Raw genomic sequence first — 24323 nt, 5'->3', positions numbered from 1 at the left:
CTCTGATGGGGACCCACCTCTTTGGTCTTCAAATCCTGTCTAGATGAAGCTATGCCGTGCCATATGGGTTTTGACAGGATTTTAGAAATCCCAGTATAGCTTGCCAAAAATCTTTACCCTAGCATTGTCATCAGAGAACTGTATTTAATTAAATCAGAAGCTCAGATTTGAAAAATGCTCCACAAAGGTTGAAAGCCAGAACTCTGCGGCTGAAGTCCATCTCACCACTGTTTCAGTCTGTCTGAGCTATTAATTTCCTGTATTCAGAAAAAAAAAAGTTATAATAAAATGCACGAGAAAACAAGAGTCATGATTAGAAGCATAAAGGTATGTCCCAAGCAGGGATTTGGGAACAGTGTGATAATATCAGAGAGGCTTAAAAATTTATTTCAGTCCTGAAATGTAAAGCAGAGCAGGATTTTAAGCACAGAGCCTAGTGGCAGGAAAACAGGGATTTATCCTCCGTAAAAATGTTGTGAGGGACTGGATTATTTTGGGGTTACTGATACGTGCAGATGAATGCACTCAGGGGCAATAAACCACCAGAGCCAGGTCTAGGTGAGGGCACCTGCCTGAGAGCAGCACAACCACAGTGGAATCACCGTACCGAGTCTCTGGCAAGCCAGGCTGGCTGCTGCTGCTGTGGGTGGCATCAAAGTGTGTGGGATGGTGGCAACCAGTGCAGAGGGAGCTGTGGCCCTTCTCAGAAGCAGCAGCTGCTGACAGCACTTCTCCCACCCTCCATACAACCAGGAGCAGCCAGCCTGGCTCCCCATGGCTCCTTGCTTCCTCTGCCTCTCCATCCCAGCTGCAGCCCTTTCCCCCTCGCCCTGTGAAAGGGCAGCCAAGCCCCACGCTCTCCCCCCTGGAAAGGGTAAGGTTGCATTTCATGGGCACACGGGGGTGCTTTTGGTTGGCACCCTGTGGCAAAAATGCAGAAGGTGGCTGAGGGAGGGGGGATAAATCAAATGCAGGCACCTCTGTGGGTAGCAGAGAATTATTTATTCCCCTGGGGTTGAAGCGGAGCGTGCTAAAGGTCAGCCTTTAAGAAGGAAACCAGGCTGCTGCACACCCAGAGCAAACAGGACAGCCTGACTTGTATGCTTAGTCAGCACCCACGGTGTTCTTGTTGCTTTAGAAATATTGTGCGTCTTTCCTTGTCCAGCTTCAAGTGATTGGGTACGAGAAAGTAAACATTGAGGATGCCCAGCCCGGCTGAGAGATGGGTTATGGCCAAAGGGGTTCAGTGAAGGCAGAAGGGAGAGGTGGGGAGCAGGCAGAGGCTGGGGATGCAGGAGGAGAGCATGGAGGCAACTACAGGGGCTCCAGGACTCCAGTCCACACCCCAGAAGAAGGGACCTGCCCAAAGAGGTTCCTTGAGATTATTTGAGTGTCTAACAATGTGGGGGACGAGTCCTCCAGGTCCCTGCAGAAGGGTGGTCTTCCAGGTCAACAGCATCTGGCCTTGTCTGTTCATTTCTTTCTACTTTTTTATTCCTGGATCTGTTTGCTAGTCCCTTCCTTTCTCTGTGAAACGTTTTCCTGAATGACACTGGTGAGACCAAATATAAGAGTAGCTTGGCATCATGCCCACCTGTCGTTATTTGAATATAGGTGTGGTGAGAAGAGCTTTGAGGCAACTGGAAGGGAGGAAGCCAGCAGCGAGAGGGGGGAGCAGGTAAGGAAGCAGAGTAGCCAGGAGATGTTGAAAACAGTTCAGCAAAGTAACAGCACAAAATGAAAAACCAAAATAAGCACAATAAGAGAGAGATTATTAAGATTAATTAAAAAAAAAAAAAAAAAAAAAAAGAAGACATTCTGATGGTGGTACCGCTCTAGTGAAATGGCAGAATTACAGCTGGTCCTGAATTTGGGAAGATCCCAGGTGCTACAGTAATTTGTAGACAGTGATGATGACTTTTCATTTCAGTAGTGAGGGAGCGACCGAGCAGTTGCAGAGAGGCAGACTGTGAACAAGCAGCGCCAGGTAACCTCCACACGAGGCTGTGTAAAGGCTGCTCAAGGTTTCTGACCTGTTACATTGATTTTTTAAGGAAGTTTTGGAACAGTAGGGAAGTTCTGGAGGACTGGAAAACACCAATGAGAGGTCAGTAATTAAAAGGGAGAGTTTTTAAAGCTCCATCAGGCTGTTGTCATTCCCATAAAAAACAACTATATGGAACTTCATTAGTAGGAAAATAAGGGAACATAAAAGAGTTGACATCAACTAGCACAGTTTTAAGAGAAATAAAATGTCAGGCAAACTCGATATAATTTTTCAATGAGATTATGAGCTGGTAACAGACATCTTTGATGCATTTCTGTTGGTACTGCATGATGATTTGATTAATAAATTAGGACAATACAAATTCAGCATGCTTATGTCAGTGACTGGTAAGAATAAATAAACTTCTTGTGGACAGGCTTTCACATGGTACAAAGTTTGTGTGGCAGCAAATAATAAGGGCAAGTCCCAGACTGCTCGGTAAAGCCAGACAAAAGCAATGAATATTCATGTGAAGGTGACCAAATGCCATGTGTCCAGGGACAAAGAATGTAGCTCTTCTTACAGAACGGAAAATTTTATCCCGGACAGCAGTGACCTGAAAAGAATTGAAGGTGACGGTGGGTAATCAGCTGGACATCAGCCTCAGTGTGACCCTGTGGCCAATGGGACTGGCTAATGGTACCTGTGATGGTATCAACACAACGTTGAGGAGGAACGGATGGATTATATTCTCTCTGTGCTTGGTGCTGGAGCCACTGCTCTCTCTGTCCACTTCTGGTACCCACAGACTAAGGAAAATCTTGAAATGTTGTAGGTTTTGCAAAAAAAATGCATAAAGGAGGAAATTATTGGAAACTGTGCCTTAGAGTGAAAGGCTCCAAGAGCTCAGACTGTTCAGCTGATCAAAAAAGAGGTTGGTTGATCCCAGACCTCAGCACCACATGTGAACACCAAAAATTTGATCACAGCAGACTTTTAACTACAAGGCAAGGGAAAAAAGAGATCTGCGGTTAAAATTTGAAGTCAGAGGCCAGGTGGGATTTTCTATGGCATCAAAAATAGCACTAAGTTTTCCACTTAAAAATGTGGTCAGATTTCATCATAGCTTTAGAAGGTAATTAACACATTGAAAAATCTATGGTTGGTGCTCCTTATAAGGTCCTCGTAGGAGGTAACAATATCCTTCTTCCTGCCCATTTGACATGAGTATTTATGAATCTATGAAAATATTCCTGGTGCTTTTGTCCCCACAAGAAAAACATGATGTTTCAGTGGATAATTTAAAAAAAAATAATTATTTTTATTCCATTCAAAACCAAATATTTCTTTTTAGACAAACTGTTACAGTGCCTCATAGCATCTTTCCATGTTGCTCTGTGGAGGTTAATGCTCTGCTTTTCTCTAGGATGGGGTCTTGCTGGCTGAGTTACACCACGCTCCAGGCACCGGGCTCCTCTTCTTGCTGAAGCACCACATTGCAGCGCTGAGAACAGCGGTCCTCGTTCTTTCTGATGGTGTAGGAGAATGCCACTAAAGTAAGGCTAAAGTCAACATCAGAATTTGATGACTACTTGATTTCTAAGTTCCCATCTCTGTGCTCAACCCCCTTGTACTGTAATCTAGTGGACTAAGCAGTGTCCTCATACCCGAGAAAACTAGACCTTCTTTCCAAAATCCTTATTTGTGGTAACACCATTGCCTAACTGAGCATTCAGGATCAAACCTGGCATTGGTGTCATTTGTAGCGTTTCTCATCCTGTGATTAAAACCATTAAAGATTGTTGCCAGCCACTCACGCTTCGACCACTGGTGTTTAATCCTGTTTCTAAAGCTCAGTGAAGACAACGCAATAGTTATCACTGACTTCAGGAATATTGGTTCAGTCCCCAACAGCACAAGCCCCTACTAATTTGAACAAAACCAGTAATCTTCTTAGCTGCTAACAGCAGTAGATGGTGGTATCTACAGATTTTACACTGGAGCCAGGTGTGTATCACGCACCGAGCAGCGCGTTATATATTTCCCATAGCCACAGATAGTGTTTGGCAACTGGAGGCCTGATGTGCAAGAGCTGGTGAACTTCACGTGAAACTAGCAAAGTTTTGGCCAGGCTCTCCTTGCCCCTCCTGCATTGTTCCAGTCATGGTGCATCATGTTTTGGAAGTTCTTTTATCCCTTTCTCATCTAATTAAATGATGATACAGGAATATTCAGACTGGCAGTTTTCAGCCTTAGCAAGCCGTGGTGAGGGAAGCCAGAGGCGTGCTCATAAAATTAGCTTAGTTTATTTATATGTCAGAAGATGAAATGACAAAAGCAAATCCAGGAACCCTTGGTGGTGTGCACAGCCTGGCCTCGGTCCTTATCTTCATCCCCACCGTGCCTCTGGCAGAACGTGGGATCTCCGTGTGAGGATGGCCCCACCGCACCCGATAACGCGTGGCTGGGAATGGGACCCTTTCAGCGTTGTTTTCACAACACAAAATAATAACAATAATAAACGGCTGCTTCCAAAGGAGGGAGCCGCCCGAAGAGCTGCAGAGTTAGACCTCGAGGTGACCTTGATATCCAAGGATGTTTCTGGGAGCTAGTGGTGTTTTTTTTGAGGAAAACTGCTGTGTCCTTGGGCAAAGACGTCTCGTGGGTTGTGCAGCTTGGGGCGGATGCAGTGTAGCTCAGCAGCTGGTGGGACATTTTAGGATCAAGCTGAAAGGTGGTTTGGTGTCAGCGGGGAACTTTCTTTGGAACCACAGTCACGGCACCTTTCAGGGTGGGGGTGACATTGTTTATGGGTCTGAGAGACAGAATGGAGCAGGAGGAGCAGAGGTTCATCCCTCACGGGGCAGGGAGATGCCCTTGCTTTGGACAGTGGCACAAATTCATTCCTGCTGGGATCTCCCCTCATAGTGGGTGACAACATTGTGAGTGCCATGGGGCTGTGCCCCTTCAACGGGATGGCATAGCATCCCTGCCATGGGGCTGTGTCCCCTCAGGGGGAGGACACGGGGTCCCTGCCACAGGGCTGTCCCCCTCATGGTAGGTGTCACTACCATGGTGGCCGTGTGCCCTCATGGTGGGTGTCATGGACGTAGAATTGTGTCACTCAGGGGCAAATGTTGCTGCCACGGCAGCTGTGTCTTCTCACTGGCAGGACGTGGGGTCACTGCCACAGGGCTGTGCTTCTCAGGGATGCGTCAAAGCCATGGGGCTGTGTCCCCTCGAGGGGAGGTCGGCAGCCGCTGCCACAGCGGACACCTCTCCTCCGGGCAGCAGCGTCCCCCGCCCCGCTACCTCCCCTCCCGCGGTACCGGGCCGACGACACAGCCTCCCCGGGGCCGCTCCCCGCCGCCGAGCCCTCCCCGCCCCTCGGCAGCCGGGCGTGTCGCAGCGCCGGCGCAGGCCGCGGCGGCGCCCCTCGCCCGCCCGCACTACATTTCCCGGCGTGCCGGGCGCGGCGGGGCCGGGCCGTACGGAGCAGAGCGGAGCGGGCGGCCCCGGCGCTGGTACTGCCCGGGGCGGAGAGGGCCGGGCAGGGCAGGTGGGTTGGCCGGCCGGCTGGCCGGCGTTAGCTTCATGGAGCGGGGGAAGATGGCGGAGCTGGAGAGCCTGGAGACGGCGGCGGAGCACGAGCGGATCCTGCGGGAGATCGAGAGCACCGACACGGCCTGCATCGGCCCCACGCTCAGGTGCGGCTGGGGCGGGGCGCCGGGGCCAGCCTGGGCGGAGGGGGCTCGGGCAGTCATCGCCGTGCCACCCTCCCTCCCCCCCCGAAACTTTGAAGAAATTAGGAAATTTTAATTATTATTATTTTTTAACAGTCGCCTCTGAGAAAGTGCCCGCAGCCCCCTCTGTTCCCCCTGTCTGGCTGCCCCGGGAGGTGGAAGGGTGGTGAGGGGCGAGCCTCGGCCTGTGTGCGGGGGGGTCTCGGGGTGTCTCCTCCTGCCTGGCCGCGGTGGTGTCCGCTCCCGCGGTGGGCTCTGCCACTCCGGCTTCAGCCCCCGCTCGGGGCCTGCGCCCAAGCAGCCCCTCCGGGGGCTTTCGGGGTCCCTGCAGCCCCCCTCTGCCTTCCCCGGCGGGGAAGGGGGGAAAGGAGGGCATTTTCCTGCCCTTAGCCCAGAATCTGTCAAAGTTATTCTTGTAAACCGCCGCCTGCCTTTTGTTGTTGATTTCTGTCAGTTTCGCAAAAACCATGGCTAATTGTGAAGCCGTGGGTATGGGTACAATTACCATCCTGATGATGATATGAGTTAATGCCTCTGTTTGCTTAATGGATCCTTTGTTCTCCTATTAAGCATCTTTTTCCCAGTGGTTCTTGCAGTATCCTTCAGCTGGGAGAACCCGTTGCTTCATCTGCGTTAACTGCTGAGCTTTCCTCCTGCCCAAGGAGCGCAGATGGATATAGCTGCCTGCCCAGGAGCGCTGTCTGTTTGCTTTTCCTTTTCTTCTGCAGAAACTGCAAGTCTAGGTCTGGCATTTCAGCCTTTTAGGTATTTCTTTGTAATGCTGGTTCAGATTTTGCAGCAGTGGCTTCTGCTGCCTTGTTAGTCTGAAAGATGTGGTAGCTAGCTGTTTAAACTGAGGCCTGTGTCTCTTAAGAAATCACCTGATTTTTAAAAAAATATGATATTTTTAGATAAGTTATGCACATCTAAGATCTGTTCTTGCTAGCCAGACCATGTACCGTTAGCATCGCTGTCCTGGTAAAAGCCACGAAATAGATTTGGCAAACGGAGACACCTCATCCCTCCTTCCTCTTCTTCAAAGTGAAACAGAAGTTCTCCAAAGAACTTTGTATCAAAACTAAAATGCATTACTCACAGTGGCGTGCACAAGTGTGCTTGTTATTCTCTGGGAGGTTGATGGTACAGATGGGGAAATAATGATTATAGCTCTTGTAACGAAATTAATCAGGCTGAGAGGTGGGGAAAGATGGAAGTGTGTTACCAGAAATACTGGGCTTCAAAATCTAAATAGTTGCATTATCCCAAACTTAAATTCGGTGCTAAGCTTTGTTGCTATTAGTGATTGAGGGAAACACTGTGCCCTTTTGCAGGGCAGTGCAGTTGGTTTCACCTTCCTCTTTCAGCTGCTCTGCATCAGCCCAGGAGCTGCTGAACTGGAAATCACGTTGCTAAGTGGGAGTGTTCCGGTATAAACAGGACTGGAGCCTCCTGTCCCACCCCCTCCACAATAACTCCTAGTTTCTTTTCAGTATTTAAGTTTTACAAAGTCATGGTTTTAAATGACTGATGTGCCTGTCTTTAAAAATAAATGGGTTTGAGCTGTTTTGAGTTGCGGTGATACTGCACTGTGGGGGGAAAAATGAAAATGGGAAAGCTCTTTATTTGTGGAGCGATGGGGCACTGGATTTATCTTGCTATAAGGCTGCCCATTTGTTTATTTTTTTTGACTTTTTGCAGTTTTCTTTCTGAAGTCCTCCTGTGAAGCCTTTAAAGGTAAACTGCATGGTAGGAGATGCTGAGAATTAGATTTATTAACAAAACTGAAAAAACTGGTTTGAATGTCTGGGAACTGCCAGAATGAAGAGTGTGGGTGGTTTTTTTCCATTTCATAGAGCTGAGTGCAGTTGATCTTGTTTCTTAGTATTAAGGTTAGGTGAGGAGTTGGGCTTAATGTCTATCTTTGCATACTGACAGAAGAAAAACTAGTAAGTGTCTGGGGCAAAGAAACGTTTGTGTTTTGCTAGTGTTAACTGTTGGAGTACATTGTTACTTCTTCAGGAGTATTATTAATGATATAAGTGTGAGCAATACCTGGTCCAAGGATTTTTAGAGTTGAAACTAGACCAGCTCAGGGTAAACATGATGTGCTGGAGAGTCCGGAAAAGAAGACGATGGAAACTTTTAAAAAAAGGTGACTCACTTCTTGTAGGCATCACGGAAGAAATGTGTTCTCAGGAGCCAGGCTGGCTTCCCTTTTAGGAACAGCAGTCCCAAAATGCAGTTCAGAAATAGGCTGAACTGCTGGGCTCCAGCTGCCAGTGGGGACTTGTTTGCAGAATTGCTCTTTTATCAGTTTCTGACTTGGCAGAGTGAGATACTCTGACTGCAGTTGCCCTGTGTTGTCCTGACATAGTGCTCAAGGCTGAATTACTATTATCAAAGGGTGATGGAGGGGTTAAGATGTTAAATTTAAGGTCCAACTAATTCATCTGTCTGGGTGGGTTTGTGTGCCACCCATCAGGGAGAGCATTTTCTGCTAGAAAAATAGCAAGTGTAGTAATTCTTGCCCTGGGGCAGGGGAAGGACAAGATGCCTTCTTGAAGTCCCTTCCAGCCCTATTTTTCTGCTCTGTTCTTGCTGTGATTCTGGGAGTCAGTGGAATGGGCTGGGATTCCATTATTGTGTGGGGCGCTGTGCAGATGTGGGATGAAGCCTGCCCCTCCTCAAGGAGAGGAATTTAATTCTAAATATAAAATGGGAGATGAGGGTGTGCGAGGAAGCGTTGCAACAGCCTTAATCTGTGTGATGAGCTGTGCCAGTCTCATGTCTTTCTATGTCGGTAGCTTTGATGCCTGATGCCACCAAGGTCTCTCTCTCCCCCCCCCCTTAACCTGACAGTGAATGTCATTGTGTTTGAAGGACGACAGCGAGCGAGTTCAGTGAGTCTTTGTGGGGATCCCCTCGAGTCTATGATGCTCCCGGAATCAAAATAATCCACTTCAGGATGTCTTTCCTGCTATTCAACCTCTACTAATTATATCCATTGCTCCTAGTTCCACTTCCTTCTGCTGTTATAATTCCTCTTTTTTTCTCCTATGTTATGGTTCTTGATTTTGCAGAGTATTCCTCTCTGTATCTAGGCTTCTAAGAATCACTTGATTTTGCAGGATCAGATAACCTTCTAGGGGAAAAGAAACTCTTTCTTGCTTAAAACTACCTCTTGACTGATCTGTGACACCGGAGTGCTCAAATTTTTATTACACTCACCTGACTGGTCAGGTTTGTTGCTCTTTGGTGAACTTTCTGTCCATTTCAGTATTTTTTTGTTTGTTTGTTTTTTTTTAAGTGATGGGAAACTAGCAATGGACCATAATATTCTAGCTGTAGTCACTGTAAGTGTCGATGCTTGCCTCTCTGCTGGGATGCCTCTGTAGTTTCTAATCAAATTTACTCTTTGAGAAAAAGGTAATCCCTCACTCTGCAAGCTCATACAGTGTTTTCTGAGTGTTTATCCTGAAATAGCTAACGGTTGCTTTTGATAGGTAGAGATTACTTGCACAGCTGATGGTTTTCTTTCTTTCTTCTGTGATTCTTTTATTGTCTCCCTTTGTTTTAACTTCTCCCTGGCCCTGTCTTTTGTGCGGTACTCCTAGATTATAAATGAGTGACTCAAACCGGGACAGAATAAAGGCAGGAGAAACAGTGAGATTATTTTGTATGACAGCTGATAAATGTGGGCTGTATAACTTCACCCACTTTTCCTTGTGTTCAGCCTATCATCTAAAGATGAGCCTGTGTCATTAAGTGAATTGCTAATAATTTAAAAAAAGTTCCTGGTTTCAGCCAGTGGATGTTTTGCTGTCCTTTCTCGTGCTGCTCTGCAGTGTCCTTTAACACCTGGTGTCTACTCACAGTTAGAATACAGGCTTGTATTTTTAAGTTGCTGCTTCCTTTTGGTTTTACAGCTTGAGCTCTGCAAGTCTGTCACTCTTGAAAACCCTCTCCCTGCTCTAAAGCTGCATTTGCAGCTTTTTTAAATAGGTGAAGGATTTTAAAACAGCATTTGATAAATTAAAAAAGCCCTATCTGGCCACATAGATGTAGTTACAGTATTCCTGCTGTCACCTCACCAGTTTAGATGCAGGTAAAATTACATTGATACTGTAGTAGTCTCCTGCTTGCACACGGAGAGATTGGAGAAGCTCTCTTCCCCAGTGTTGTAACAGGAATTGTTACTTAATGCAGAGTTACTTTCTTGGGAGCACGGTTCTTTGTAGCTACGGATCGTGCTCCTCATTGTTACATCTGTACCTTCATGCTTGGTTCTCCTGCGGTGTGAGTTGCTGGGAAGGATCAAGATTTCCAAACGATTGTTCTCTGCGGCTGCCTGATTTCATGGCTTGTTACTTTGCCAGCTTTTGTGTCATCTGCAAATTATATCATCAGTCTTTTTTTTTTTTTTTTTTTTAGATGTATATTTGCTTTCTAGATGGTTCCTTAGTGGGTAAGATATCAGTTATGTTGGGACTAGTACTTACCTGTGCCCCTTTAGAAAACTGAGAAATGTTGTATCTCAGACAGCAATTAATCATCCAGTCTCTGCTTTTGTATAGAACTATATTTTTAATAGGTTTCATATCTGTCTGCTAATTATGTGTGTTTGGAGAGATTGCAACCCAAGAATGAAATTAAGCACACTCGATAGGGTCATGTTTCTACTAAGCAGCTCTTGACTGAGATTACAGTAGGACTGTAATTAAGCTCTGTTCCCTAAATCCTTTATCAACTCTTCCATGACTATGTCTGGAATTAGTGTTGCCCTGGCTGACCTACAACCACCTGGGTGACCCGTTTACCATACTGTCAGCATGCTCTGTTCATCCCTTGCCCGTAACCTCCCTCTTGCTTAGGTTCATCTTAAATAGTGGAGCTAGATGTCCTCAACTGCATTTTTTAAAAATTTTTTTTTTTTTTTTAGGGTTCTGGATGTCGTGGCTTGGATATGTGACAAATAATGTTCTTGCTTGGGATTAATGGGTATAATTAACCTCATCTCCCATAAGGACATCACCTTAGGTCCTTCTTTGTACCTTCAGGCTCTGGCTGTCTGTATGGGAATAGTATTGAGACACCTGAGCTGGATGTGTGGGGAGCCAGAGGTGGTGTTGCTGCAGCCCATCTTGCTGACATAGTTCAGTGCTGCCTTGGGTCCAGGCTGGAGTAATGTGACAGTGCAAACAGCAGCAGCTTGTCTGAGATCCTGACTCCTGAGCTGGTACTGATGACCTGGAAGGGGAACATTCTCTGGTTTATTTTCTTCTATAGCTTCAAACGGAGCTGAGCTGCAACTCAGCTGCACCCTGTTCCTGTGCCATTCAGGTTTCTGGTGCAGACTTGGAAAACAGGCTTTGCTTTTAGACGTAAACTTATGGATGGGGTCCAGCAAGTGCTGGGCATTTGCTTAGCTCCTCTGAGCTCCCCAGTGTCTCCTTAGCTGAAAGTTGCAGCATTAGTACAAGCCCTGTGGTAAACCTCGTGGCAAAACAGATCTGGATGGAAAAATAACCTAGCTAAAAAAGTTTTGATTTAATACAGCTCTGCTTGAACGTGTTTTGCTGTATAGTAGCACAAATACAGTTTCCAGGCAAAGGAGGAGGTTGTGTGGGGATGGGAGTGAGGGACCTGGTGATGGGAAAAATCAAGACTGAGTCTTGCTAGATTTAGAAAAGCTCAATGAGTTTGTCGAACCAGGCACCAACCTGCTGTGTCATTCCTAGTCCACAGGTGCAGGCACTGACATGGGCTTGGTCAAGGTGTCTGTGGCTAAGTGCACGTTGCTTCTCATGGCTGTGGCTATGGGCTGTGTTTTGATGGGCCAGTATTGCCTTAAGCAGTTTTCCCGTCTTTCATTTGCTCCTCCCCAGTGCTGGTGTGGCACAGCATTCATGTGGGTGCTGAAACAGAACCCTCCCCTTCCCACCTTATTTATTTTTTTCATCTGGATCAGTTTGCCCCCACTTCATCTTGGGTTCATTTTGTGACTTCCCAGAGTCTAGACTGGCACAAGGGATTTAGTGGCTGGGTACCGGGTCTGGAGGCCAGCTGTGCTATTAGGCATCTAATGTCCATGAACTTGGATGTGTCCTTCTTCCATGAGCTGCTTGCAGTTCCCTCACCTGGTAGAAGACTGTTTTACTTGGTTGGGGAGTGTAACTGGTGTACGGTGAGTTGGATGAGCATGGAAACTGTGACACAGTAAGAAGCAGAAGCAGCAGTTTGAGTCTTCTGGGTTGGGTGCTAACAATGAAGGCTGGCCAAGCTGGTCCTAATCTTTGCTTCAGTGAGTGAGATGAGGATAATGGTCTGCATTACAGATGTGAAGTGAGGAGTAATGACAGGCACCTGGCTTAACAGCTTCCCTATTTGTATTTTGGAGTGGAGGGATGAAGATAGTACCGTGTCCTGCTGATCACTCTTGGGGCTACCTTTACTGGCGGTCGGGGGGCTGTGGTTGCTGTGGTTTGTCCTCCACCCAAGCCTCCCTTCGGTGAAGAGAGAGGAAGGAGACCCTGGATCAGCTTTGGGATGAAGTGAACCTTCTCTTACACATGCTGGGGCTGGGTAAAAAGTGCCTCCTCAAGGTCCCAGGCACAGGGAGAATTGGAAGAGCACCTGAAAATCATACGCAGTACCTGTAAAAAAAAAAATAAAAAAAATAATCCCCTAAGGCTGAGTACTAGAACTTAGGTGTAACAGAGCTATAACCGTACTGAGTTGCTGTCTGGACTTTGCACCCTTTAGCTGCACTGGGTGCCACGCTTTGCCTTGGCTCCGCGAGCCCTGTTTCTACAAGTCCCATCCCTTGCTTTACGTACAGTAATTTGTGAAATGCCAACTTCCAGCAAAGCAACGGCATGAAGAAATAGTGCAGACCGTCTAGACACCAACTGTTGGCCGCAGAGCTTGCTCGGGAAGCTGCTTGTAACAACTGTAAATTGTCTGCTAATAAAAGCCTCGCAGGATCTTTTGAAGCATCTTTCAGCCCATTCTCCTGCCACCCAGACGGGGAAACTGCAATCTCCTGAAAATGAGCCTGGGCCTCTGTTCATATGTACGTAATTAAACGTCTTCTAAAAGACAGTTCATTGCAATGCTGCTTGAATTATATTAGTGTTCCCTTCTGGTCAGGCTGATGCCATTCAGCTCCAAGTTTTCTGTTGCAGAGGAAAAAGTATCAGCAACTGCTCCTGTGAAATAATCTGGTATCAGCATTATTGGTCTGTTGGGCGACTGACTGGTCTGGCTTAATGTGTGGAGCATTGGCAATCTCTGCTTCAAGGTACGCTTTACTTAATTATCTCAGGTTTTATGGATACTTTCTCATTTGCAGTGCTAAGGTTCTGCATACAACTTTGAGATGGTGAATCCTTATAATTCATATAACCCTTTTTATTTCAGTCTGCATCCTGATGCAATGTGAAGGGAACAGCTTGCCAGAATGTACTGCTCAATTATTTATAGCTTGTATTTTCTTGGTTTTTCTCGCAGAAGTATATTCCTTTCTGGAATTTAATGAATCACTGTCAAAGGACAGATTATCAAATGCCTATTCCTATTCTGTGGGATGTGGTCTTGTGTCTGGGCTCTCAGTAGCTCACTGAATTTATTTTCCTGCTTATCCTCATCTGCAATAGCAGTTTGTGATAGCAGTGTTGCAGTGTTGTGAGGCAGTAAGCTAAAAGGGGATATTTCCCTTGAATTTTTAGAGAAAGGCTGTTCTATTAAGCTCTCTTGGTGTCTTCTGGAGTTGTTACTGTGTATGACTTAGCAGTATTTCATCTCGATCTGGCAGCTGAACTCATCTTTAGAGCTCTCTGCTGTCCTGCTTATGTTCCTACTATAGAGTAGTAGCTTGGGAGCCTGGTTGATTGCCCCTCTGTAGGCAGAGTCCTGTGGCATTTAAGTCTACCTAGACTGTCCTTTCTGTCATGCTTTTTCTGAAAATTCAGAAAAATTCTGAAATTCTGAAAATCCTTCAATTCCACTTCTATTGGTTTGACAGATTTTTGTCTTTTTAAAAAAAAAATAAAGTGGACATTTATTCCAGGGCTGCAGAAGCCTAATAATACTGACTTTCTGAATCTTTTTACCAAAGGAGAGCAAACAGTCTCTTGCAGTCTCTGTGGTCTGAGCCAACACTTTTGACAATATAGCCTCAGTACTGCTGGCGTCTCTCCTTCTCAGTGGTAGTAGTTAATTTGGAGTCCCTCGCTGTTGGTGTATTATAAAGGCTTTGTCCCCCATTCCTTCCCTGCAAGTGCCCTGCTTTACACTGCTGGCACTAAGCTTTATTTGTCATTTTTGTCACCTTTGAGAAAAAACTGAAATGACTGGGATTGCTTAATCTAGAGAAGATGAGATGGGCACACAGTTCATCTTCACATGCAGAATAGACTGTTGAGGAGGTGAAGAAAAGCTCTTCTTTCGTGACTGTGCACAGGCTGGGATCTGGGCTACATCTGCAGCAGCAGGGATTCAGGATAGGTGTGGAGAAGGGCTTTCTAACTAATAGTTGAGGAAAAATCATGGAAGTGTTCATACTGGTCACATGAAAAGCTCTTATCATTGTTCCTTCTCTAAGGGTAGTGAGGAGTGGGTGCTCATCAAATGAGATACAGACCAAATACAGACGCATGTGTCTAGTGTCTTGCAGTCTGCACTTTGGAGACTTTTGGCATGGATTATACCAGCATTTCTCTCTTCAAGAGCTTCCTGTGGATCTTTTCTCCATGGCTGTCAACGTTTTAGTCTGCTAGTGCTCTCACATTGAGACATTTTAGTGATGAGTTCTGCGTTTTAATTGTGCGTTGTATATTCCGTTAGGGTTTAAAACTGGGTTTTTTTTGCTGGACAAGGTCTAGGCTGTCACATAGGATTATGAGAAATAGTAAGTCAGCCTTTTTTTTTTTTTTTTTGCCTTCTAAGCTGAAGCTTCTTAATCAATTCATTCTAGTCTCCTGCCAAAGCTGTTTTGAATTGCTCATTATCCCTGTTGCTTTTCTTGGTATGTTTTCTCATGCAGCTATCACCTTTTTGTGAAGATGCTGGAAAGATCAGAGCTGCACATAGTGATCAAGATGCAGATTCACGTCTTGTGATGTGTTAAGTGGCACAGTGATGTTTTTTGCTTTGCTTTCTCTTCCTTTTCTGGCAGTTTCTTGTTCTGAGCCAACACTTTTGACAATATAGCCACAGTACTGCTGGCATCTCTCCTTCTCAGTGGTAGTAGTTAATTTGGAGCCCCTCACTGTTGGTGTATTATAAAGGCTTTGTCCCCCATTACTCCCCTGCAAGTGCCTTGCTTTACACTGCTGGCACTGAGCTTCATTTGTCATTTTGTCACCTGGTACTCGGTGTTGTAAGATCCTTTGCAGCTTTTTGCTTTGGAGTTAATCCAAGTGAATAGTTCTGTATCCTCTGCAAAATGTCATCTTGATATTCATCCCCTTCTCTAAAGCACTGTTAAACACATTGAACGTGAACATCAACCATCTATTTTTTTCCTTTGAATTTTCGCAATGCTTTTAACATTCAAGTGTTAGGTTGACCAGATCCCTCTTGTTAACAAGTCTGACTTCTTCAAAGAGTGCTAGTGAATAAGATGTGTGAATGCCACCCAAAGAAGCTGTTGTCTTCTTCACTGTATTGTACTTTTTACATGTTTGCTAACTATTTCATAAAAAAGGCTTCTACTTTGCCCAGTCATGGTCAGTGCTCTGTAGCTTGCAGGATTCTTCCTGTGCTGCAGAAGTCACTAAAGAAATTGGCATCCTGTATTCCATCTTCCACTTCTCTTGTGGTAACCACAATATTAGCAATAGGTTATTGCCGACCTGGTGTTTGTGGCCTGGCAGTTTTATGTAATGCACCTTTAGTGTTCTCCAGCAAACAACTCTTCATTTTACTGAGCTGGTCTGAGCATCTTCTATTAAATTCTCAGTTGGTGGCAGTAAGAGCGGTTTCAGGGCAGTAACCCCTTAGCCCCATCCATGGCATGCAGCAAACCATTTTTCAAACCGTTCCAGGGTAAAAGAGTTTTCCTGAAAAAGCTCCCACTCTCTTCCTTGCTCTGGCAGGTTTCCTGCTTCTGATCACTGAAGAAGTTACTAGTTTTTCATGTATTAAGGATTAGCTTTTCACAAGACTTATTTGTATAGATTATTTTGTACGTGTCCTTAGCTTACTTGGATTTGTGTTTTTTAATTTTCACAGAGTTGGAAAATTTTTCTTTTATTTCTGAAAGTCTCCTGTAGTGCTGTTTAACCATGGTGGCTTTGGGGGGCATGTGTGTGTGCATGTGTGTGTGAACGTTTAAAGCGTTTTTTCATAGTTAGTATACTGCTGCCTTAGAGTGCATAAATATGTCTTTTAAGCAGTTTCATTGCCACCCACAAGCATTTAATACGTCTAGCTGTTCCTTTTTAATTTCCTTTTTTGGTAGGGAAGAAATGAAGAAGCAAGCAGTTTTTCTTCTTTGTAGTGATATGCTATGGTAACTATTTTCTACCTGCTCCCACAAAGGTGCTTGGTTTGGGTGTTTTACCCTGACTTTTGCAGAGAGCCCACTATTAATTCTGAACACTTGAAAGGGTTGGAGCAAAAGTACTTTCTTCCGTAGGTTGTCCTGACTCTCTGCTAACAAAACTCTTCGGCAAATCTAAAACCTTAATCTTGGCATGGCACTCTCATTTGCCTACAGAACATCTTGTCTGAAGGGCTTGAAAAACAGGGTAGATCGATGTCTGTCGGTAGTGGGTTAGGGAAAGTTGACCCTGCAGTGGGGACTGAAGTGGAGGAGGAGGGCTTCTGGAAATCTTTTCCCTGTGAATCAATAGGGTGCTTGACTTTGCTTCCATCAGTCTATCTGGTGAAGAGCTGAGGTCCAAAAGCAATAGCTGGGCCAGCCTTGATGGTATGGTAGTTTTTGGGGGGTCAGTATGTCTCTAGCTTCCTGCTGAAGCTCATCTTACTCTGCTTGTGCAGATCAGCTGCTTCATGTGTGTGGCATTCATAGTGTTTCCAGCAAGCACGTGTCCAGGCTTCTGGGGAGAGTTTCTTCTGCTCTTGCTGGGTTCAAGGAGCCACTGGAACAGCTCTTCTTGAGCATGCCACCATGGGAGTTGTTCCTTCAGCCTGGCTTTGGTTGCCGTCCTTTGTCAGCTCTTGCAAGGGCAGCAAGCTGCAGACTGGGTTAATTGTTCTGCTGCATACTGCCTTGTCAAGGTGGTCCCCACCTCCAGTGTCATAGGGTAGCTGCCATGGCTTCTTGAAAAATGTAAAAATAGGAGTCCAGGCTTCTTGGTTTCCTGTGGCTGTACCTTAGGAAGCTAACATCCTTTAAGAAAATTTCTAGATGCAATTTTAGGTCATTGTAAAGGACTGTTTCTTTGTAATAGCCAGCCTGTTTTCCAGGTGGTGTCTGTCTTGCAGAAGTGAGGATGAACTCACTTCCAGCCTGTCTGCTGGAACTTCCTCTCACTGCTTCCAAATCCATTTTAGTTTGGAAAATTGGAGTAAGGATAATTAGCTCACCTGCTGGGTTGGCCTTAGGGCTGGTAATTTGCTCAGGCAAGAGATGCACACATATACTGGTTTGTGCTCTTTCAGTCACTTAAACACAAAGGGGCTCAGCAGCATTAGCTAAGGCAGAACAGCAGGTGAGCATATCTTCCGTTTCTGCTGCTTCTCAATCATAGCTATTAAGAAAGCTGAGGATGAGGCTAGTCCTCATCATGCTTTTTGGGGCAGGCTGGTGCCTTTGGGACTTTAAACTGCATTCGGCAGTGATAGAAAGGTCAAAATCTGCAAAGGCAACTGTGCTCTTCCTCAAATCTAAAATCTGTGGCACATTAGGCTCTTAGCAATTGTTATTTGAAGACCTGTTTTTTAGTAATTTGCTTCTGGCCTGAACATCCGGTGGATTGTAAGTGTGCCCAGTGTTGTCACTGGTGCAGCAGGAGCAAACGAATAAGGGCACCCTGTGCATGGGAGAGGCTTTTAAGGGCACTCTGGAGAGCAAGCTGACCTGTCTGTCTGATGTCCTCGTGTTGAAGCAGGACTGTCGCAGAGCTGATTTCACTTTGCGTTGCCCGCTCTGGGTGTGGTGACATACAATATATAATACAATAGAGAGCAGTGCTATGAGCACGTGTGTCCTTGCGTGCCCTGGCCAGGCGAGGAGGAAGCCTGGGGGATCTGCCCTTGGATGTATTAATAGATGAGGATTTAGCTCAACAGTTGTGGCAAGCTGTGGGTTGGGTGTCCTAGACTCATCAACTGCTGTCCCATAAAAAAGCGTTTCTTGTCCTCTTGAAAATCCTGAACTGATATGTGGGGGACCAAAGTCTACACAAGCTCAGATGTTCCCACGGTCACTGCTGCTTGTTTTGGAGATCCTATGCTTCACTCTTCATGCTAAGAGGGTGAGGGTGCTGGTAGAGCTGCAATAACCTCATCCCTCCTCTGCACCCCTCTCTCAGGGCCAGACTGCTGATGATTCATATGCACCCCAGAGGAGGTTTTTTTTCCATTTCTGCACTGAAATAATTCCTTGCCTCCCTTTCTGTGACACATAAAGCTTCAAACAGCTCTCTCAAGCTGCTGGCTGGCTGCAGTCCCCCCGTGCAGTACCTTCTGCAGATGTCGAGGCTGAGGATACTGACACAACGGAGCAGGGTGTGTGTGACTGATGCTTAGCTATGCGTTTACTTTGAGTTTCAGGCTCACAAGAGTGAGCAAACAAAATCTCCTCCTTAAAGTCTGTCAGTGAGGTTAAGAGATTTGCCAGGTCTTCTATAAAAGGTTCACTGAGGAGCCAAGTGTTGTGTTGTGGTTTGTTTTTCTCTTTTTTTTGTTTTTCTTCCCCTATGTTCCAAGAGGAACAGAAAGGGAAAAGATGAGTCTAAGGAGGAGGATTTTTTTCCCCTCTCTGCTGAGTAATGAAGAGCTCCAAAGTAAGATTAGTGGGTGGAAGTGTGGAGACAGCACTTAGCAGTTTTGGGTGATGGACGTGGCTGCAGACTTTGCTTTTGGGCTGATGTCTCAAAGCCCAAGTGGATGTGAAATTCCTTACTAGTAGATAAAATTACCCAGATGATGGTACCTGTTAACAAGATATTTTCTGAATATCATGTTTCGTAAGATAGCCTTTGCTTTCGTTCTGGGGGGATGGCTGTTAGGAGCTAGAGAAAGTAAAGACGCTTGAACCATCACGTGAATCCATTTCCTTCTTTCACTGTCCAATTTGGAGAGAATTGGACACCAATAGACGATAATCTGACTTTGTTAGAGAAACCATGCCCTTCTTGAAAGGCTGTTAAATATAGTGGTATCATTCTCAGCTTGCTTTTACTGACAGTTAATGTAATCTGATGCTTCCTTTATAAGATGGTCTGGTGAGCTGAGCTGGGTGGCACGTACAAGCATGGAGAAGACAACCAGAGCTTGTGCCCTGCAGTGGGAAACCTCTGGAGGATACAGAGCTGGTGATGTTATGACTGCATGTGAGCAGGAAGGGTTTGGCCAGGGCTGGGGCAAGGTCCAGGGGCAGAGAGCTGTGCAGGTTATGGGATGTTTGGTGAACAGGCAGGATGGAGATGTGGTCTTGGGGTAGGAATTAAAAAGCTGGGGGCTTTTAAATTCAGAATGAATTTACTGGTGGTCTTGGCTTAGAAACCAACCTCATGGAGTTTTCCTGCATGAGTGAGATGTTGCCTTCAATAGAAATAGAAACTCCACGCTCAGCTTCTTTGTTAAAGATTTACGATCCTAGATTAACCCTTTAAGATTACAAACTTCACTGCTAATCGCTTTTTAAAAGGAGACTAGAGATTGGCTTGCTGTGAATTCCTTATGAATCTTCTAGAGCCATTTCTCTCTCAAATCAGAGTTTTCCTTTGTTCAAAATGATGTACATCTGTAGAGACTTTCTGCTAATTTCTGTGGCTTTGGGCTGAAGTAAAATGTATTTATGGGGCTCTTTAACGTTATGGTCGTCTTGTCATGATGCAGGATTGAGACCAAAATGTGTTCCATGGAAGCCAAAGACCCCGACTGGGGAATGAGAGCCTGGCTCTGCTGTGGAGCATCATGAAGATGGTCTCTGTCCTGATGGTTCTTCAGTGTCTTGTGATTTTTGCCTATTTACTTTTTTTTTTTAAGTTTAACAACCACCTTTTGAAGCGGCGAAAGAACATTTAATTGATAGGTGATGTCCGTGTTCTCTTATAAAGAACTGAGATCAGACATCCTGGTATTTGACCATGCAACCTCAGCTGAAGCACCTTTCCTGGAGGGAGAGTCTGGAAATTTCAGATGATCCGTTTGGGGAATACACATTTTCCTTCTTAATTTCTTGTAGAACTGAATTGAGATGCTAGAAGCATTTCAGCTAGTGAACAAGTAAGTACTGCTGTACTTACTGTTGCTGCCTGGTTTTGTTGGTGATACCAGCTAGTTTGGAGAATACCCAGGAAGGCTGGTGTAGGTACGTGAACATGTACATGTGTGGCAGCACTCTTTTGCGTACTAACTGTCCATTCTGCACTTGGCATCTATTGCTTCTGGAAAAAAAAATACTTGGTACATGGCTCACCTGCCTTCTGCCTCGTGTTCTGAATAATCCCATGTGCTGCTATTGTTTTTTTATTCTAAACAGTTCATAAATGTATGGGAAACTTAATAATTTCAAGTCAGAACTCTAATTCAAGTCAAAATGCTATTGCTTCTGTTGTGCATCTTGTAGCCCAGCACAAATGAGAATATATTTTGCCCATAGGACTTGAACAGACTGTTAAGGGTAGCCACAATCACGAGCTGTGAGGGCTCCAAGGGCTACTCTGCAACAAAATGCAGGGAGCTTGGCTAGCACGCCTTGGAAAGGTGCAGTCTGCGTTACTGATTTTCTTCTGCTCTTCTGTCCTGGGTGCTGTCACTGAAACTGAATCAATCTTCTAGTTTTAGGTGGAATCCTTCAGAAGTATTTGATGTTACCGGGCCTCCTTTGCATTTAAGTGCTAGAGAAACACCAGTCTGAGCTTTTTCTTGGATCCTGCCCTACCATACAGGACTATAGAAAACATCTCTTTCAATACATAAAGGGGGAGATTATAAGAAAGTCAGAGAGAAACTTTCAACCAGAGCCTGTAGTGACAGGACAAGGGGTGATGATTTTAAACTGACAGTGAGGAGATTTAGGTTGGACATAAGGAAGAAATCCTTTACGATGAGGGTGGTGAGATACTGGACTAGGTTGCCCAGAGAGGCTGTGGACTCCCCATCCCTGGAATTGCTCAAGGTCAGGTTGAATGGGGCTTTGAGCAACCTGATTTAGTGAAAGATGTCCATGTTCAAGGGAGAGGGGTTGGACTAGATGATCTTTTGAGGGTGCCTTCCAACACAAACCGTGCTACAATGCTCTGAAACAAAGCAACAGAAGCTAAAGCCATGTAGTGATTGTTATCTTTGCAATTGCTCCTCTGAATTGGTAGCACAACACATTGTTGTCCTGGTAAGATTTTTTTTTTTTTTTAATTTTTATTTTTTTATTTTCCCCCAAGTGCAAGCTGGAAATGCTGTAGTTGGGCTAGGAAGTGTGTATTGTGTTGGCCTGAATAGATGGGGACATTTATGTTCTGGACAAGACAAACTGGAAATTTTATCTTGTAGTCCCTGGGAACCTGTGTGGCACCCTCCAGTGACAAAAGATGCATGCTGTGGTGGTCGAGACCTGCTAGCAATGGCGTAGCACAGGCAGGATAAAAATAAAATAATAAATAATTAATATAATTTTTTTTCATAAGCTGATGCAGACTTGGGGCCATGCAATACTAGTAAGTAGATGGTTCCTCTGTGTCAGCCTGCTTCTACCTGCTAGCAATTTTTTGTAGTGCAAGTAAGTTAAGAACAAGGTTTCAGTTTTGAATTTATCCATTGACAACCCCCTTATCTCCCATCAAACCAATAACTTCTTTCTATATACTCTGTCATATGTTGGTCCTGTTTGTTTGCTTCTTGGATCGGAAACAGCAACTAAAAATGAACATCTTTTGTTGGTATTGTGCCATGAATTGTTGTGTGCCAGACAAAGTTGTGTGCACTTTATTTTGGAGAGAGTTCCAAAATAGGTGCTGGAAGGGAACTTGGTAGATGACACATCCACAAATTGCAGTAAAATATGTTAGGGGTGTTTGTGTTTTTATAAAAGTCTCAAATACTGTTGTGCATCTTACGGGAAGTTAACTCTTTTGCCGCAAATAGTTGTAATAGGAAAAAAACCCACCAGTTCTTTTATTATAATTTTATGGACCTGATGTCCATTTATTTGTTTGCACTTAATCTTCACTTGTCACTTGCTTGATTTTATTTTTTAAACTAAATATATGAAAGTCTGAAGTTAATAACAAAATACTCTCTCTTGGGTAGTATGATCTAATTTCATTCCTCTCTGATTCTCCCAAATAATAGAAAGCCATGCATAATAACCTTGAAATAAAGTTGTGTTTCGTTATTTTCCTTAAAAGTCTGTTGGAGATACAGATGAGGTCAAATGCTGGCTTTCTAATGACTAGATCTGAAGCACTGTGAAATGCCCGGTAGTTGGGATGCGGAGTGCAGCTTTTTTGGATTCAGGCTCCTTTCTTTAGGTTGCCCTTCTTGAATGGATCTCTGTGTCTTGTCCAGGACGATTTTGGTCATGCTGCTTAAAAGCATAATCACATTTTTTTTTTTATGAGCATTTTTAGTGCTGATGCTCAGATCTGGGTCTGGCACAGGTTCATCTGAAGTGTAGTATGCAGGATGCTCAGTTAGAATCTGAGATTAATTAATCTAAATTGGGTTAGGCAGTCCTTTCTTTTTTATTGGAAACTATAAGTAACGAGAATAAATGACAATTGAGTTAGAAGGGCAAAATATGAGGGATGTAGGTGCTTAAGTGTCTGTTACGCTTCCTGGCTGTACTCAAAGTCCTCAATATTTAAGAGTTAATAATAACAAACCCATGTTTAATTACACACATGGATAAAACTGCAGTGCAGAGGGTGCAAGCAGTGACGAGGACAGAAAAATAAATGGAAGCTGGAAATAAAAGCAGGAAGTGCAAATTAAGATTCAACCTGGTTTAACCCAAGTCACATTTATTTGAAAAATAACTGGCCTTTGAGTGTCTGGCAGTGTACACAAAAATAAAGCTCCTTGTCAAGAAGAGAATATAATCCAAAACAAAGAGTCCTGCTGGGAGCAGAGCACTTGAAAGGTACTGCCAGTGGGAATTCCTTGTAGAAATACAGTTGCTTTTGTGTTTGCACCCTCTGTAGTTTATGATAGGTACTGGGTCTAAGGACTAGAGATGTACCTACTGCTCTGCCTGCAACCTCTGTGCTGCAGGGTTCAGCATGCTCAGATCTTCAGCTTGCTTTCCATGGGGCAAGCATGAGTAAGGGAGAGGACCTGAGGAGAAGGGAAGTCAGTGCTGAAAGATGGGATGGAGTAGGAGAGAGTTCCAGGGAAAGGAAACCACCTCTTGAGATTAAGGTTGTCTGAACATTGCACCTGCTAGCTGAATGCCGTGATGCTTATAGCCCCAAAATGTGCTGTGAATTGTTTTCTTGTGCTTCCAAGCCTCAGTTGAGAAGATACTTCTTCCAAGCTCTGCATCCAAGCTCAGCCTCAGCGATGGAGGCTGTGGTGAGAGCAGCAAGACTGCCTGGCAGGTGATTTCTCAACCTCCTAAAGCAATAAAACATGAAGCTGCAGAACCAAGGTGAAACTGCTGTTCAGATTGAATTGCCCCCAGCTTAGTTTCTTATGTGCATTTTCTCTAGACAAAGTACACATGCAGAAATTCAAACACAAATGTGTTTTGCTGAAAGGCTGTCAGTTTTTTTCAAGTTGGAGTGGAATATGCTTGTCTGAGTTACAGAAAGCAGCATTCTCCCCCTCTGACTTGTATCTTAGACTAGCAGTAAGTTGTTTTAATGTTGTAAGGAAAAGTCCTGCAAAGGCTAGTTCAAAAAACAGGGTGTTTATATCCTTCTGCATAATCTGCGTGACACTTGGAAAAAGACCTGTTTAAGCATTTCCATGTCTGTTGTCTGTGACTCGGTCTACTGGGAGATCATCCTCTTCCACAGAGGTTGCAACTGCAGCTCTGCTGAATGAAGTGACAGATGCAGCACTCTTATCTCTGCAAGCAGTGTGCATTTTCTGCTCTACTTCTTGGGAGAACTAGCAAAATGCCTGAAGAGCCACAGGACTACAAGGCATCTTAGAGCGTTTCTTCAGCTGCTGCATAAAAAGGTATTTTTCTTCAGTCCTCTGTATGAACTTGTGGAGGTTTGATGCGAGCATCCCTGCAGTCTGCAACTCTCTACTTGGCCAAGAGAAACACAACCTGGCAGGGACTGTGTGGGTGCTCCAGCCTGGCTGCATTGGTGTAAAGACTGAAGGCAGTCCCAGGGGTGCTGATAACACGGTCTCCATTGGTCTCTGCTGAGATCACCAGCAATTAGCGTGCCCAGCGAGGGGGTGACCTGACCCTCTGCTCACCAGGGACTGGACTGAAAACCCAGTAA

General features: G+C 44.9%; 1 protein-coding gene across 5 annotated transcripts in view; it reads left to right on the top strand.

The window, feature by feature from the left end:
* Nucleotides 1-5485: 5485 nt before the first annotated feature.
* EXOC6B (exocyst complex component 6B) overlaps nucleotides 5486-24323 on the top strand; it is a 305171-nt gene continuing 286333 nt past the window's right edge. For all 5 annotated transcript variants that reach the window (XM_074147112.1, XM_074147111.1, XM_074147109.1 and 2 more), the window contains exon 1: nucleotides 5486-5694. In XM_074147112.1, the coding sequence (XP_074003213.1) occupies nucleotides 5582-5694 (113 nt within the window). In that variant the 5' untranslated portion in view covers nucleotides 5486-5581. The remainder of the gene's footprint in view (nucleotides 5695-24323) is intronic.

This window comes from Numenius arquata, chromosome 5, assembly GCF_964106895.1.
Source record: "Numenius arquata chromosome 5, bNumArq3.hap1.1, whole genome shotgun sequence".
Taxonomy (NCBI): Eukaryota; Metazoa; Chordata; class Aves; order Charadriiformes; family Scolopacidae; genus Numenius; species Numenius arquata.
This window is presented reverse-complemented; position numbering and strand designations above follow the sequence as displayed.